At 41.5% G+C, this 17,531-nt stretch overlaps 1 protein-coding gene across 2 annotated transcripts in view; it reads right to left on the bottom strand.

Moving 5' to 3' along the window:
- Positions 1 to 1,468: 1,468 nt before the first annotated feature.
- The window catches only part of LOC127583099 (thyroid hormone receptor alpha), a 375,457-nt gene continuing 359,394 nt past the window's right edge, over positions 1,469 to 17,531 (bottom strand). For both annotated transcript variants that reach the window (XM_052038850.1, XM_052038851.1), the window contains 3 exons: positions 16,292 to 16,438; positions 11,711 to 11,969; positions 1,469 to 9,687 (listed from right to left, as the gene is read on the bottom strand). In XM_052038850.1, the coding sequence (XP_051894810.1) occupies positions 9,437 to 9,687; positions 11,711 to 11,969; positions 16,292 to 16,438 (657 nt within the window). In that variant the 3' untranslated portion in view covers positions 1,469 to 9,436. The remainder of the gene's footprint in view (positions 9,688 to 11,710; positions 11,970 to 16,291; positions 16,439 to 17,531) is intronic.

The raw sequence follows: 17,531 nt of genomic DNA, 5'->3' as shown, positions 1-17,531 counted from the left end.
GATATACAAAAAAATTACCATGGAATTGGTATCCTTACTACTTTCAACTGAAAAATTAGGAGTCCAGGATTGGATCCTATACAGCTGGGTAGACTATCAGGTCAGTCCAACATCACTGTATGACACCTAGATTGGATGTCTTCAATACCAATATGCAGCATCCCACTTCTTCTAAAAGAGCACTCAGATAAATTTAAATCCACTGCTCAGGATACAAAACAAAAACCATTTCTGGTTTCTGGAAGAACTCACGGAGTGCACGCCCTCGCTTTCAACAATCTTTCACAGAGGGGTAGTTGGAACGCTCCAGTGCAGGTCTAGGTCCCCGCGAGGAAGTTGGACTTCAGAAGCATTAATCTCAAAATGAAAGGTGCCAAGACTTTCAAATTTTTGAAACAAGAAAGCAGACCCCAAGTGTACACAGCACTGAAGAAGCCTTAACCTGTCTCAAAGTTTGGTTAACTAAAGGGTGTTTCTGTTCTATAGGAAACAGCTGATTCGGAGGGTGTTAAAGCAGAGATTCACAATAGTTAGCAACATCCCAACAATACATATCACAAATGTAGAAACAAACAATTAGGGAAACACAATAAACAGGCTCTATAAAATGAAGAAGATGAGGACTGATTAATTAGGAGCTGCAATGAAGCTTTGAGTTATCGACCATATTTTTGCAAACAATGTGGCACTGTCCTATTCACATCTCACCTTTTCCTCCTTGATCAAGTGGATTTAAATGGTGCAAGTCCATAAACAAAGCCACCTCATTGATCTTGGCAGAGTGTGGCAACTCAAGCAGGTGATTTACTGTAGCTTTCCTTTCATTTGCAGTCAATCTTGCTGCCCTGGGTCACCTTCACTTGAATCAGTGACCCTTTGAACTGTCTACTTCTCTCTACTCACCCCCCCCCAACCCCCAACAGCGACAGGAATTAAACAGAGTGGTTTCTAATTTCAAAGCACCTTAAACCATCTCCGAGCGTTCCAAAACATTGCACAGCCAATGGAGTAGTTTCAAATTTCACTGGCGTAAGAGGTATAGCAGCCAACTTGTACATGGCATGATACCACAAGCAGCAATGTGATAATGGTCAGAAACCCATTTATGTGATGCTGATCGAAGGATAACTATTGGCTTTGGAGAACAGGGATAACTCGCCTGCTCTTTAATGAAACGGTGCCAAGAGATTATCTTACATTTAACTAACAGTCTCCAGTTAACAAAAGGTAGCACATCCGATCAGCTGCTCTCCCTCAGTATTACATGGGACTGTTAGCCTAGCCTCTGGAACAGCCAACACCTTCTTACTCAGCAGCAGTCAAGCTTCCATCTGAGGCCAAGCTGACACAAGATATTCCTAGCTGGTGTTAATGAGCTCTCAGCTTAGCAAAATTACTTAAAATTAGTAACAAAAACAGAAATCACTGGAGACACTTAGCAGGTCAGGCAGCATCTTTGGAACAGAGTTAATGTTTCAAGTTGAAGACCCTTCATCAGGACTGGGTAAGGGATCCAAGAAATTGGCTTTATGTGCAGAGAGTGTGACGGATGGATCGAGAGGACAATGACATCATCTGTGATAAGCAAGGCCAAGGTTGCTGTGGGGAGAAGCTGTAGAGAAGGTCATCTAGTTGAGGGGATTGTGGGGGCAATTAGAGAGAGGGAGAGGGAGGGAGGAAGGGAGAGAGGGGAAGGGGAAGGGAGAGAGAGGGAGAAACTGCATAAAGGAACACAGTAGTTATGAAATGAGGGGACCTAGAAAGTGAGAACACAAAAACCATTCTAAAACTTCAGGTAACTTGCTTTCTCTGTCTGTATCAGAACTGGTCAGTCTGTCATTATTGGCTCTGTTTCTCTCTCCATTAAATTGACCTGCTGGGCATGCCCTACAGCTCTGTATTTTGCAATTTTTATGTTTATACTGGATGACCTCATTTACACCTTATCCCCACAGCAACCTTGGCCTCAACTCATCAGAGATATTCCTTTTGTTGTATTTACTCGTCCTCCACTCTTTCTTCAATATAAAACCAACTTGTTGTCTCTCTTTCCCAGTTCTGACGAAGGGTCTTTGACCTGCAGTATTAACTCTGTTTCTCTCTCCACAGATGCTGCCTGACCTGCTGAGTGTTTCTAACATTTTCTGTTTCTATTTCAGATTTTCAGCAGCTGCAGATTTCTGATGCTTTACATAAAGCTGGTGTCTGAATTCATGTGTATGGAGTGGGTTGAAATACACATCCAGGTGAATATAAAGGCAACTATCATGATACCAGTGCACTCTGTTATTGTTTTACCTTGTACTACCTCAACGCACTGTTGTAATGAATTGATCTATATGGACGGTATGCAAGATAAGTTTTTCACTGTACCTTGGTACATGTGACAATAATAAACCAATTTACCAATTTTCACTATCAAGGCAAGCTAAAAAATGCCAGACAATTGGCTTTTAAATCACATTGAATATGAAAATGAAAAATAAACCAGCAAGAAGAGAAGCTAACAGAAATTGAATGTGTTTTCCATTTGCTAAATGTTGGCCACAATAAATCACTTGCCCAAATCATATCTACTTTGAGATTTCCTCCCAGTCTTGAACAATGTTGGAGAGCAGTTTTTTCTGGATATTCCGAGACAGTGTCTTGGATCTTCATCACCAGTTGAAGGATTCAATGTTGTTTCAGAAACTAGATGTCTTGAAGGAAGATTGCTGCAATCACAGATTTCCACCAACCAGGACATTTTCTTGACATACATATATATAACATGAAATCTTACCTATTGCATTCTGCACATTTTGCATTAACAGTTAACAGAAGCATGCACAATTGATTAGGGAGATATAAAACATTATACTCCAAAAGGAGGCTATTCAGTCTATTGAACCTGAGCTGGCTCTGGAAGTCTGGGAGTCCAATCCTCATGCTTTTTCCTAATAGTCCTTTCATTTTTGTCGCCTTTAAATATATATCTGACTCCTTTTTGTAATCTGCTGTTGAATCCGTTTTCGCCACCCTTTCAGGTAGTGAATTCCCAATGGTGACAATTCATTATATAAAAACTTTATTCCTTCGATCACCTCTGCTTTTAAGCCAATTACTTTAAATTTGTGCCTTCTGGTTATTGACCCAAGAGCTATTGGAAACAGTTTCTCTGTATTCACACCTCTCCCGAATCTTGACTGAGCCTTCTTTGTCTCAAAGAGAATAAACCTCTTCCAGACTATCTGCAGAAGTGTAATCCCTTATTCTTTGAACCAATCCAGTGAATTTTGTCTATATCTTCGCCAAAGCCTTCATGTCCTACATGGTTAATCTCCACCTGATGCTGAATTTTTGTTTTATATGGGTGTACTATAATACACAATTCCTCTATTTATATAGCTCATGAATGCACGTGTTTTATTAACTGCTTTGGTAAACTAACTACCACCTTCTTGTCACTCCTATAATTAAATGCTGTACAAAGTTGTCCCGTTTAGCTTGTGGTGTCTCCTTTCATATTTCTCATCAAATGTATTGCCTCATGATTTCCTGTGCTGAATTTTATTTGCTGCGTATCTATCCATACACCAATCTGAAGATACTGTTTTGAAGACTAATACTAATCTGCACTGTTTGTGGCACCTCCAAGTCTCTGCCTTTTAATATTTTTAGAAGTCATCTGAGTCTTTATGGGTTTGCAGCAGTGAAAACTAGGACAGTGGACGCATAGATGATGGAATCTGGAGCGAAAACAGACTACTGGAGGAACTCAGCAGTCGAGAAGCTTCTGTGGAGGCGAAGGGATGGTCAACATTTTGGGTCAAGACCCTGCATCAGAACTCATGATGTAGGATTTCAACATGAAACATCGACCATCTCTTTGCTTCCACAGATGTGGCTTGACTCCCTGAGTTCCTCCAGTAATTTGGGCAGTGTTGGGCTTTAAGTTATCAGAAAAGTTGGAAGTGTGACTTAACTTTTACAATTATACGGGTTAGGTTTCTGTATTAATGACTGCTCAATAATAGAAATTTTTACTCCTTTCTAGGGGAGGACATGCAGAAGATCTGTGAGTGGAGTAGAAGAATGGAGCTTTAAGCCTGGAGAAGGTGCATTTTCAATAATGAGAGTGCAGGGTTAAAAGGACCACATCTGTAGTAAAAATAGACAGAGCAAAGCAAGAACATATACCTCAGGAGCTCTGTGCTCTATGAAAAAATCAGGGAATGGCAGAACACAATGTTAGGGACATATGAGGCCCATTTAGCCTATTGTTCAATAAATCTGTGACTTACTTCACATATTCACCTTTCCCCCAGATCCTTTAATTTCTTTGGTTAACAGAAGTTCATCAATATCAGATTTAAAATTAGCAATTAATGTGGATTTATTGCTACAGGGAGAAGAGAGCTCCAAACTTGTGTGTAAAGTGTTTTCTAACTTTATTCTTGGAAGGAATGATCCTTGACTCACCAAATGGTAGAAAGAGCTTCTCTCTATCTACCCTATCTGTTCTCCTTAACATCTAAGCAACTTTGATCAAATCATCACTTAACCTTCTAAATTCCAGGGAATACTACCCTTGTTTGTGTAGTCTCCCATTGTAATTTAACCCTGGGAGCCCAGTTATCATTCTGGTATTTCTTCCTGCAAGGTTAATATACTTTTTAAAAGATATATTAGATACTCAGAGGTTCTGAAACAAGTTAAGTTTTTCAAAGTTATTAAGTTTTTTTAAAAAACATATTCATTCATAGGATGTCAACACAACTGGCAATGCCAGCATTTATCGCCCATCCATTAGTGCCAGAGTTGAGGATGTCACTAAAGGATTAACCACATCAGTGGGTCTGCAGTTATTTATAAGCCACATCAGGTAAGGAGTGTAGACTTCCTTCCCTGAAGGACAGTAGTGAACTAGATGGGTTTTTATGACAATATAGCAGTTTCATAATGAACGTCACTGAGACTAGACTTTTGTTTTGTAATACCAGATTTGCTTAATTATCTGAAGTTAAGTTTCTCAGCTGTTATTGATGGGATTTCAACTCATATCTCTAATCAGTGGTCGAGACCTTGTAACCACTTTGCCACTGAGAATATAAACATTGAAAGACTGGTTGATACACTTGGCACAATCTCAGAATTAACACCAACAAAACAAAGGGGAAGTTAATAGATTTATTTCAAACCCATGGTTAGGAAAGGACTTTACCTCAAGTGGCTACTTAAGCTTAGAGAGAAACACTTGTTACAAGGGGGCTGGACATTTATTTGAAACCACATCAGAGAGCTGGTTACATCCATTTTTTGTCTGACCAGGCCTCAATTAAATCTTTGGGATGTTTATGTTAAAGGTACTTTATAAATGCAGATTGTTGTTAAGGAACTACCAGTCCTGGTGGTAAACAGGATAAGTGAGACTAAAGATGTCTGGGGCAGAAGAAAATGAAAATTTAATGGAAAGATGAGGCATCAAAAACTAAAGGAAACCAAGCTTTGGTGCTGGGATTAGAAATGACAGCAGGGCAGAGGGAGAGCCAGGGCACTCATGGTAGAGGAGTTGGTCCTGTCCAGAAATATCTGCTCCTAGGCAAATTCTAACAGCCTTTCAGTATTAAAGCTACCTAGAACTGTATGGAGATCAAATCCTTCAGTAAATCTGGCAATGAAAACAGAAAATGCTGAGATTGGTTGATAATGAATTAACAGAATGAGTTAATGTTTCTGTTTTCTCTCCATTAGAATTCAGGGTTTGGTAAAGGGTTCTTAACCTGAAATCTTAAAACTGATTTTCAGATGCTAACTAACCTATACTGTACATGTGGGAAAATGGTGTAGAGCTTTATTAATTGTTTATAGTGAAGTAGTATACTTTTCCAATATATAAAGCCCTGTGCTGTAATGCTGGGTTCATTATATCTCCAGTAAGGGACTAAAATATTAAGTTAATTTTATAGATGCCACAAATATTGTAGAGCTTTGTAGAATATTTGCAATATTCCCTTTGCAAATTTAGAACTTTAATGGTAAAAAGAATTACAGTAAATATTTTTAATAGATAATGTTCAAGAACACTTCTGCATATTTTAAATGGTTATTTAACTCTCAAAGTGTTAAAATGAACCTGTACAAAAATTTCACTTTAAAAGTGCTAGTTATATCCATCTTGCTAGTAAATTACCTCTATGAAAATCAAATACTTGCAAAATGCCATGACAATTAACATGGAGATTTGTTAGAAATCTGGGTCTAAAGGCATCATTTCATGAATTTTTCTCATCGTCTAAGCTGCCTCTCTGGTAAGAGGGATGAGGGGTAGGAATTTATCTTCTATGCCAAATACACAATATAGTAATGGCTGTACTCTGCTTCCAAAATTCAGCTTCACATCAACAGAGCTAAATTTTGGAAGCAGAGTACAACAAAGAATCACTTGTGTATGACTGAGGACCAATTTCTACCCCAGGATGTGTCATTGTCCAAGGTGGTGTTATTTGATAAAACACAAAGAAGAAGCCACGCCTTCCTATTTCTGGCCAACATTAAAGACCCCACAGTGCTATTTGACAAAGAGGAGTGGGTTCCCTGGCTGACATTCCTCCAGAAAGCCAACACCACCAGTAACAGGTTCATCTGACTGTTCTTTGTGAACCCCTATTGAGGGTAAAATGACAGCTGTATTTGCTCAGGCGAAAGCAGTCTCATCAAAGTAATTAACTGCATCTGAAGTACTCAGAGATGTGATAAGGTGCTATACAAATGCAAATATTTCTCTCTTACACAAGGGGCTTGCTTATTCACATTGTGATTAATATAAAACATGGTTTCATACTTTAAAAACCTCGTTACAGCTCCAAATGAAATATTTATCTATTAATATATACTTTTAAAAATTATATTCAGTTTGTACCTGAGTAGATCCTTCACTTTACTTTCATATCTCACTGTTAACCCTTGAGTGGCCTTATTCTTGTTTAGTTAGCAGCAGTGTTATTGGAGGGCACCGGTTGAGCTTTCAAGCTCTTTAGTAATGTGCGGTTTTACATGTAGTGATAAAATGTATCCTGAAAGTAAGTCCCTGGTTTAAATATTTCATTGATCAGTATTCAAGTAGAATGTGGATATTTAAGAGAACCTTATTCATAATAAAATAGAAAGCGGAGGTTGTTGAGGTTGTCTGGAGGGTTGGGAGTATGGAGAGGTGCTGTGAAGAGTAGGGGGTGATGTACCTGAGTTAGCAAGACAGCAAACTCCGATTGTGGGAGTGAGCCAGGTATTCACAGCTGTGATTATCAGAACACACACAGCTTAAACAGCCAATGTTGCAGGGTTGTCCAAGCCTATAGTCTTCATGGGGCTCACCAGTGGAGATGCCACACAAAGCCTTTGTTATGTTATGTATGAGGACCTAGATGATGACTTTTAGTCAACTAAAGGGTTTAAATCCAAGTTCCATGTAATCAGCTCAGTGGCTGATCTCAACCCAGTTTTGTGTTCCAATTTAGGATTTGTCTGAAAGGAAGAGGAGACTGTCAAACTCAGTCTTTCCAAACTGCCCAGCCACCCAGAAAATTCAAATACGATAAAGCAGCAAATAAGAAATATAAGGTGCTTGGACTGGGGACCTGCAGGGTGAACACACCTCCACTGAGTATCCTTTAATTCAGGAGATGAAATTTGGCCTCCTGGTTGTTGGATGTCATGGGCTTTAGTAAACAGGAAGGGAACTGGGCACAGGATTCTCTAACTGGTGGATGCAAAGCACCACACTTTTAATAGAGATGCAAATCATTTCCACCTACTAATGACCGATGGAAATAGCACAACCCCCAACTCTTGGCTGTTCAGTTCCAGACTTTACGTCTTTGTAAATCACTGGCTGATGATTCAGTACTGAGGTCATTCATTACACGCAAGGACTTCGCAAACATTGAAGGTCTGTCTTTTAAATTTGGTTTGTTGGTTTTGTTTTTGACAATGGCACTACAACCAGAAGATAGTGAGAAAACTACGCTGAGACAACTTTAACATTTAGCCTTGCAAAGATGACCTTCAAAGCTTGCCAGGGAACTTGACGTGCTTTGTGTGGTTTGTGTTTCCAGAAGAGAGAAATACAAAAGGAATGAGTGTGGTAAAAACAATGTCACCTGGGAAAGAGCCACTAAAGGGTTAACTAAAGGGCTACCAAGGAAACCACTCAAGCTCAGAGTGCAGGGACTAAACTCCCTTACCCTTTCCCCTGGTAGGCACATATTAAACCCAAATAACACATTAGGATTGAAATTTGTCATCGGTTGCATGCATTGTAACATCTGTGCACTGTATTTGTCTGCTGAAATTCAACAAATTGAATCTCAAAGAAATTTACAGCACAGAAGGAGGCCAATCAGCCCATCATGTCTGGGCTGGTTCAGTGGGACTGAAGTTTGGAGATTGAATGAAACGTGCATGTGCTACTATGCCAAGCATTTAGTACAGGGGACCAAGGACAAATTTCTACCCCGTTTTGTCTCCTTCAGGATTTACTAACTGATACATTTGACTCCAATGTTCTTGGCCACCTCATTCTGCTGGCATTCCTGAGGTGGGGAATCTTATGCGCCACTCTTCTGTTTTTCCCCTTCCTTTCTTTGTGGCCCTTCCTGATTGCGCTCCTTGTCACAGACCATAATTGGCAGCTTTGGCTCTGCGTTGGCAACCTCCGCGCTGATAGGAGGCTTCACTTGACAAGAGGAGGCTTCAGTGTTGATGGAACCCTGGAATGGCCGACGAGGAAGGAGGCCTTACATGGAGCTGCCTTTATTTGTTGTTCTCCCATTGAAAATGGCTCTGGATTGTAGATCGTGCAAAGTTCCCATTCCTTGACTGCAGCCAAAGATTCAGATGTGTTTGCCAAACTCTGTTGTAAACACTTCACTGTAGCCTTTTATCTCTGCCTGTCCTTCCAGTTTTGTACTTCCTCCCATGTGACAATGATGCAGGGAAATGCGTGTCTTTACTTTCCTCTCCTCTATCTTAACCGTTGTATGTTAAGAAGAAATAGTTGACACTGGTGAGAACACCAGACTCCCTTCCACACACAACGATGAGGCAACCTTCCACTGTGTGACAGCCCACCAGAAATGTTGTACTGATTTGAAACCATGGGAAATGAAGATGGGACTATTGGCCATTTTGTTTTTGGAGATGGCTGTTTATAATATCAGCTGTAAAGCAGCAATGGGCAGCTAGTCGGCATGACCTTCCTTTGTAAGACAGAGCACAAGGATAAAAGGACATTACTATGACTTACAAAATATTTGCAACTGTACCCGCATGAATGGAATGGTTCTTTGAGTTTCGGACAAGTCTAGACAGACAAGATGATCCGCAATGGACAAATAGCCAGGCAGTTAGCCGGTGATTGTTTTACTTTCTGTTTCTGGTTCCAAGTTTTCACTTAACCCTACACTTCCTGATCTTCAAATACCTCCAAGAATAAGGGAGGGAAGAGTTCTGTGGGACATTCAACCTTCATGTGGAGGAAGCGGCTGGCGTGGCAAGCTCCAATCATTCGTAGGTCTGTAACTTTCATCAGCAGTTTTGGCCAGAAATGTGGAATGTTGTGTTTGCGATAGTTTATGTAATGTTCGAACGCCAGGAGGTAGGCCTCTTGGCATTTCTCTATTTTGCTTGTACACGTTAATCCTGTTCGATCTGTAAACAACAGCGAGAGGTTGTCAGTCACAATTTTCCAAATGGTCGTTATTTTATCCGTCTAAAAAAGGAGTTGCAACATTGCCAGGCTATCACAGATTTAAGGTGCCAAGGAAATATTTAACACATAAACGAAAATCTATTGGCTTTAATGTATGCACCAGAAGTGCTATATAAATGCAAGTCACAGCTGCCTATTTTGATACGAGCTGATGAAGCAGATGACGTTTGAGTCATAGAGTTATACAGGCCCTTCTGCCCATCTGGCCTGTGCCGACCAAGATGTCCCATCCAAGCTAGTCCCATTTGCCAGTGTTTGGCCCATAACCTTCTAAACCTTTCCTGTCCATGTACCCATTAAACTGTCTTTTAAAAGTTGTTATTGTACCTGCCTCAACCACTTCCTCTGGCAGCTCATTCCAAATACACAACACCCTTTGTGTAAAAAAATTGCCCCTCAAGGCTCCTATTAAATCTCTCCCCTCTCACCTTAAGCCTATGCCCTCGAGTTCTTGATTCCCCAACCCTGGGAAAAAGACTGTGCGCATTCACCCTACCTATGCCCCTCATAGTTTTATACACCTCTATAAGATCACCTCTCCGTCTCCTACGTTCCAAGGAATAAAATCCTAGCTGGTCCAATTTATCCATATAACTCTGTCCCTCAAGTCCTGGCAACATACTTGTAAATCTTTGCTGCACTCTAAGTTGGTTGGTCTTAGGACATTGACCTGGACAATTCTGGGATAATTGGCCTTCAACAACCACAACTAACTTCCTATTAGAAAGATATGATTCCAGTCAATTGGGTGTTTTCATCTTAATGTCCATGGACTTCAGTTTTACCTGGGCTCCTTGATGGGGTAAGTCCCCAGAATCACGGAGTCCTCACCATCAACAACCTGGGGATTTCCACTGACCAGAAACTCAACAGGACTGTGATGGAATACTCTCCAGTTGTCTGGATGAGGTCAACTCCATCAAGACTCAGGATAAAGCAGACCACTTGCCTGTTACCTCATCCAACACCCTAAACGTTTGCTCCCCCTTGGCATACCTTAGCTGCAGTGTGCACCACTTACAAGATAAATTTCAGTTGTCGGGCTACTCTGGTAGCAGCTCCCAAACCTACAAATGAGAAAATCAAAGACAGAATCCATAATGAAGTGCCAGTTCTTTATGTTTGTCTGTGCGTCTAATGTAACCCATTCATTCCCCTGTGACTTCCTTGTCAATTGGAATCTATGTGTGAAGTATCTTACCATGCCCATTTAGCTGATTCTATACGCCACTGAAGTGTTTTTTTAACAGCTGCATGAAAGTCAACATTCCAGGCCATGGTGCTGTAACCTTGGAACATCCAGAACTGGGCTTCATTTGAAAATAAGGCCAGTAGAAAAAGAAGCAGGAGCAGGCTGTCTGGCTGCTGTCATTGCTCCATTGTTCAATAAGATGGTGTCTGATCTTTTACCTCAGTGTCACTTTGCTGTACTAATCCCAAACCCCTTGATTCACCGAAATACCAAAAATCTTCATATCCTTAGAGGCCAGTAGCTGCTTTGTTACTATTCTTCGAATTGAAGACTGATAGATTTTTACACACAAAAGGAATCAAAGACTGCAGGGTTCAGACATGAATGGGTTAACGTACAGGACCAGACACGATTCCCAACCCTGGATGGCTATGGAAACCCAGTCATTGTGTTAATTCAAAACAGAGATCAGTAGATCTCTGGGCATTAAGGGAATCAAGGAATATGGGACAGTACTTGAGGTAGAAGATCAGTTCTGATCTTGATGAATGGGAAACAGTTTTGAAGGATCATATGGCGTACTCCTGCTCCTGTTTCTTTTGTCCTGAATGGAGGAGCGGGTTTAAGGGGTTGACATCTCCTTGTTAAGGGCTTTGTTACCCTTTGACACTGGCAGTCCAAGTAAGGTTGGTTTCAGCACAGTGACAGCCCACTGGAGCCACCTCAAGGGGAAGAAATGAATGTTAATCCACCTGACGGCAGAGTTTTACCTGAGGACATCAATAAAACTGCCTGGAGTAGGGCCACCTCTGTGTCATCCAGACTGAAGGCCGATAAGGATTTGCCCAGTTCAAATATGGCATCAGAGACGACTCCAAGCCCTCCATTTTTCAGCTGTTCTCTCTTGACGGCCATCTCCCCATTTAGTGTTAGCGTCTCGCTCTCTGCATCATATCGGACAGCAGCTCTCAAAGACATTATCTCCATACAGCAGCCCTTCAGAAGGATGATCTGGTCCTCACAAGGCAGCTGAAAGAGGGCAAAAATAAATGCAATAAAATAAAGCCAACAGTTGCATATGCAGCAGGAAGGCAGTGACAGGGACCGTGGTTAAGAGGTTTCTGACCATGTCATTGGGACATCTTTAAGAGTGTGTGTTTGTGAAATCAGAACTCAATGACCTTGGTAAGCCTTTCCTGATGCCACCTTTCCCTCTAGCCCCAGAAATGTAGTAATTGTTCTCCGTCCTCCTTCCACTGAGACTTTCCATACCTTCACCTCTTGCATGTCCAGTTTAGCAGGTAACTTTTATCAGGCGAATTGGCCATGGCAGTATTGTTGCATAGCCTGTCCCAGCCACAAGCACTCACTCTCTGTAAATGGCAAAGTTTCTTCTGGATAAAGTTGGTGACTACAGGTGGCTATTCCTCTGGTCACTGTTGTAAGCAACAAGGTCAGTGGGAATGTGTCAAACACTGCTCTACTTTTCATTGAGGTGACCAGGGAATATTTACCTGCTAATTACCAACTGCATCACTTCTCACATGGTTGCCTGGACCCCGATAAAGAAAGCTTGCGAAGCCCATCTGCAGATAACCTGTCAGAGTGTGTGCACCCTTCCTGTCACATGACTCCATTCCTCACCCTATAGGAGAGGCAATCAGACAAGGCAAGGGAATCACTTAAAGCTCAAGACAGCACATAATGTAAAGGCAAGTACACTGATAGAGAGATCATAGTGTGCCAGATGCACAAACATACATTTTACAATCCCGTTAATCTTTGAGGAGGAGAGACCTTTCTTTACTCAGAGCAGTGATTTTTGGAATTCTTTAATGGAAGGTCATTAAAATTTTATACATTAGGAATTATAGGCATTAGGCAGGGAGAGTCTGAGGGACAGAGGCAGCCTTGTGATGAAGTTGAAATGTGGAGCATGTTTGAGGAGCTGAATAGTTTCCTACTCCTCCCATTTCTTCAGAAGGCATGTTCATGACTTGCAAACAAAGGGGAGCCTTGTTGACAGAAACGTTTGCACCCATTTATAATCTTGCAGTAAGCAGGGGTGTGTGCAGGTTTGGGAGGGCATGCACAAAAGCCTCTGTTTAAAGTGCTCCACCAAAAGTGGTCAGAGTTAAGCTCCTGTGCATTTTTTGGCAATAACTGTAGATTTATCAAGGACATTGCTTTTGGGGATGTTGGTTTCCAATTGGGCAACTTCCTGGAGGTTTTATCACGCAACCTCCTGTCTCCAATTGCCCAGGGCCTGGCTATGCCCCATACAGGTGATGCTATCACAGCCAACAGAATCTTCAGGCCCTGATTGGATGATTCAAGGGCAGGCACGGATGATTTGGAGCAGGCACGGTAGTGTAGCGGTTAGCATAACGCTATTACAGTGCCAGCAACCCGGGTTCAATTCCGACCACTGTCTGTAAGGAGTTTGTACGTTCTCCCCATGTCTGCGTGGGTTTCCTCTGGGTGCTCCGGTTTCCTCCTACGTTCCAAAGACGTACGGGTTAGGAAGTTGTGGGGATGCTATGTTGGCGCCAGAAGCGTGGCGACACTTGCGGGCTGCCCCCAGAACACTCTACGCAAAAGATGCATTTCACCATGTGTTTCGATGTACATGTGACTAATAAAGAAACCTTATCTAGTCTTATCTTATCAAGACTGTTTGTCAAATATTCTTTCTCTCTCATATTTATAACTAACAAAAATGTTGAAAATAAATTTTGAGTAAACTCTCAACATTTAACACCCCTACAATTTTTCTCATAGCAAAGACCTACAGATTAATACTTAATTCTTTGAGGCTCCTCAAGGGTTGGTAACCACAGCCATTGCAACATTTGGAAGAAACTCTGAACGGGTTAGAAAGCACCTCATTTGTTGGAAGGACTCCCAACACCAAGGCTATGAGCAGGCTCAGTGGGTTACAGAGAAACCCTCCACAACCCCCCTTGAATCTTAATGAACCTGCAGTGGTCTTCTGGGGAGGGAGGGCAAAAAGGACCCTATAGAACACTGTAGAACATTAGTGTGGCACAGTTGTTGGCAGAATCCTGGAATCCATCCTGGGCACTTAAAACATCATATTATGAATAGACAGGGTCAACATGTGAAATGGAATTTGTGTTTGACAAATCTAACGCTGGTTTAAAAATGGAAGTAGCAATGCGGATAAGGGGCTACCAGTAGATGCAATATATCTGGATTTTCAAAAGACATTTGAGAAGGTATCTCACAAAAGATTGTTACATAAAATTAGGGCTTACAAGGTTAGAGATAATATGTTTGCAAGAATAAGAGATTGGTTAAGTGACAGAAAACAGAGAGTACACACAAATGAGTCTTTTTCAGGTTGGCAGACTGTACTAATGGGGTGGCATGGATTTAGCAATGAGCAGTTAACTACCTAGTTTGGAAATGGAGGGTGACAACTGTCAGTTCAGGTTGGGGGCTGGTGGGCTGGGTAGCAGTGATTGTCAGCTAGATTTGAGGTTGAAGTTTGGGAATGGTGGTGAGGAGTTCAGGGGTATTGGGTTGGGCCTGGAGATCATTGGACGGGGTGTGGTCTTGCTCTATACCTGTGAGGAGGTGCAAAGTTGGGGTTGTCCTGACAATAAACATGTAATGGCTTATTGGTTATTATTTAATCTTTGTACCATTCTGTTGTTTTGCACTCATCGCTGTATTTATTGTTGTACTTATTATTAGCATGTATACTGTTTACTCTGGGAGCTTCATGTGAGCAAGGAACCTGGTGTATATGACAATAAACTAATCTGAATCTAAATAATTAATATATAGGCTACAAGTAATATTTATCTATAATGGTCCAGCCATGGCTATTAAGAGGTTAAAAATAGTATTAGATCAAAGAAAAAGGCTTATAATGTTTCTGAAAAAGTAGTAAGCTATGAAAATTTCATAATTCTGCGGAGAAGGACCAAATAATTGATCAGCTATGGGATAGTGTATAGAGGAACCTAACAAGAAAAATAGAAATGGAAGACTCTTGCAAATTTCTACAGATGTACGGTGGAGAGCATTCTGACTGGTTCCATCACTGCCTGGTATGGAGGCTCCAATGCACAGGATTGCAAAAGGCTGCAGAGGGTTGTAGACTCAGCCAGCTCCATCACAGGCACAACCCTCCCCACCATTGAGGACATCTTCAAGAGTCGATGCCTCAAGATGGCGGCATCCATCACTAAGGACCCTCACCATCTGGGACATGCCCGCTTCACGTTACTACCATCGGGGAGGAGGTACAGGAGCCTGAAGACCCACACTGAATGTTTCAGGAACAGCTTCTTCCCCTCCGCCATCAAATTTCTGAACAGTCCATGAACACTACCTTGTTATTCCTCTTTTGCACAATTTATTTATTTTTGTAACTTATAGTAATTTTTACATCTTTATGTCTTGCACTGTACTGCTGCCACAAAACAACAAATTTCACGACATATGTCAGTGATAATAAAAGAAAGTTTCTATAGAGATGTAAATAGAAAATAATAGCTGAAGTTAATGTGGGTCCTTCACAGTCTGGGTCACGAGAAATTATATTGGGAATAAGAAAAGGCAAAGGAACTGGGGCATTTGTTTCAGTTTAAGAAAGTCAGATATTTAAGAATGAGACGAGGTGAAATCCTGTTGCTCAGAAGTTTCTAAGCTCTTGGACTTCACCCTCAGAGCTGTGGATGCTCATTTGTTGAGTATCTTCAAGGCTGAGACTGATGGATGTTTTGAACATTGGAGGAATTCGAGGTTTGGTGAACTGGGAGGGGAGGGACGAGGTGTAGCATAGGTTGCAGGCTCAAGGGGCTATCTGGGCTATTCCTATTCTTTATGCTCTCATTCCCCAGGCTTGGCCCTATCTTCTCCTTGAACTTATGTATCTGTTAGAGAGAGAAGCAATGATGGGGGGGCGGGGGTGAGTTGGCAGATAGCGAGAAAAAGAAGATCCTTGTGGGACACTGCCCGCCACATTTTCCCATGTTCTCTGATGCGATACGAATGGAAATTTGAGCCTGAATTAAAACAATTAGTTCGAACAGTCACCATCCCCTGCTCTTGTAATGATTTGCGTACGAGTCCCAGCACTCTTTTTTAATTGACGTTTCAATTTAATTCTCTCGGGAGGTTTAGCCATGTTGTAAACTTCTGAAAATCCAGCTGCATGTGCCACTGAGTGTTAAATATCATGTGAGTCAATTGGATAATCAGGCCTTCTGCAACATAACTTTTGGGAATCAAAAGGCTATGTGGCCATATAACTGTCTCCCCATCACCAAAAAAGATTAAAAGAAAACAAAAGTAATTAAACTTTCACAACAAAATACCTCTGAGAACATTGGTAGTTTTTTGGCAAAATCCACAACTCTGGTAATGGCTGGGGTGATAATCCTGGTGAACTGGCTGAAGGCTTCAAGGTCAACTTTATCTCCTTCCGCTGTGGTCACCATTGGAGACTGGCCAATGTCTTCTGGCTGTGGGCACAGAATGTGATCTGTGAGAGGCATTATAGGAATCAAACCGCAGGAAAGCACGAGGGGAGTTAGGATTAATGTGTCTGGAGTTCATCTGACATCATCAAGGACATCAGGAAATAAAGTTGGTGAGTCTACATCCTGGAATTCCCTACCCAACACATGAACCACCATAAGGACTGCAGCAATTTAAAAACATGGCTTACCAAAACCTTTTCAAGGGCAATTAGGGATGGGCAATAAATTCTGACCTTGCCAGTGATGTCCAGATCCTAAAATAAATTAAAGTAAATCTCAAGGGATCCAAGGGATGAAGGACTACAAAGACTATAAATCTCTGTAAGGTTTCTCCTTTCTGAGTGACCAGCTGTGTGTCTATTTATGTCACCAGCCAAACTCTGCTTCAGTACCAACTATACAAATTCATTGTTTCACTCTGCCTCTGTTCGGTTCATTCCCTAGGCACCGTCACCCTATACGCTTCATTCCTTGGAACAATCATTCTGATTAGTTCACTTCCTGGCACCCTCTCCATATAAACTTCACCCCCTGACACTGTAGCCCTGTTCAAATCACTCATTGTCAATATCTCCCTATACAATTCATACCTGACACTGTCACCTTATTCGGTTCACCCTCTAGTACTCTCTCCCTGTATAGGTCAAACCCCCTGGCGCTATCCCCTTGTTCAATTCATCCTTTGATACTCTCTCCACATGCATTTCATTTCCAGATCCATAACGCCTGCTCCATCCCATTGCAGTCAAGTTCTTAGCAATGTAGCTCTAGCTTCCTGGCACCATGTATCCATTCAGTCAGCTCCCTTTGTGATTTCCCAAGTTCTCTTACATTGAATACTGTATCAACATTCCAACAATATTCAAGAAACCACCAGGAGAACTGAGATATAGGAGGAACACCTTTGTGACTCATGAAATCTTATCTCTCAATAATGATCACTGATTGCTTCTGAGAAGTCATAATGTGGAAGGAATATGAAGTCTATCAGAAATGATAATGCACTGCACACACTTTGAGGGTGTGCTGGTGGTAAATTTGACTCTTACATGGTCGGATTTGGTTTGAATCTCAG

The sequence above is a fragment of the Pristis pectinata genome, chromosome 25 (genome assembly GCF_009764475.1).
Source record: "Pristis pectinata isolate sPriPec2 chromosome 25, sPriPec2.1.pri, whole genome shotgun sequence".
NCBI lineage: Eukaryota > Metazoa > Chordata > Chondrichthyes > Rhinopristiformes > Pristidae > Pristis > Pristis pectinata.
The sequence above is the reverse complement of the archived record's forward strand: the minus strand, read 5'-3'. Positions and strand labels throughout refer to the sequence as shown.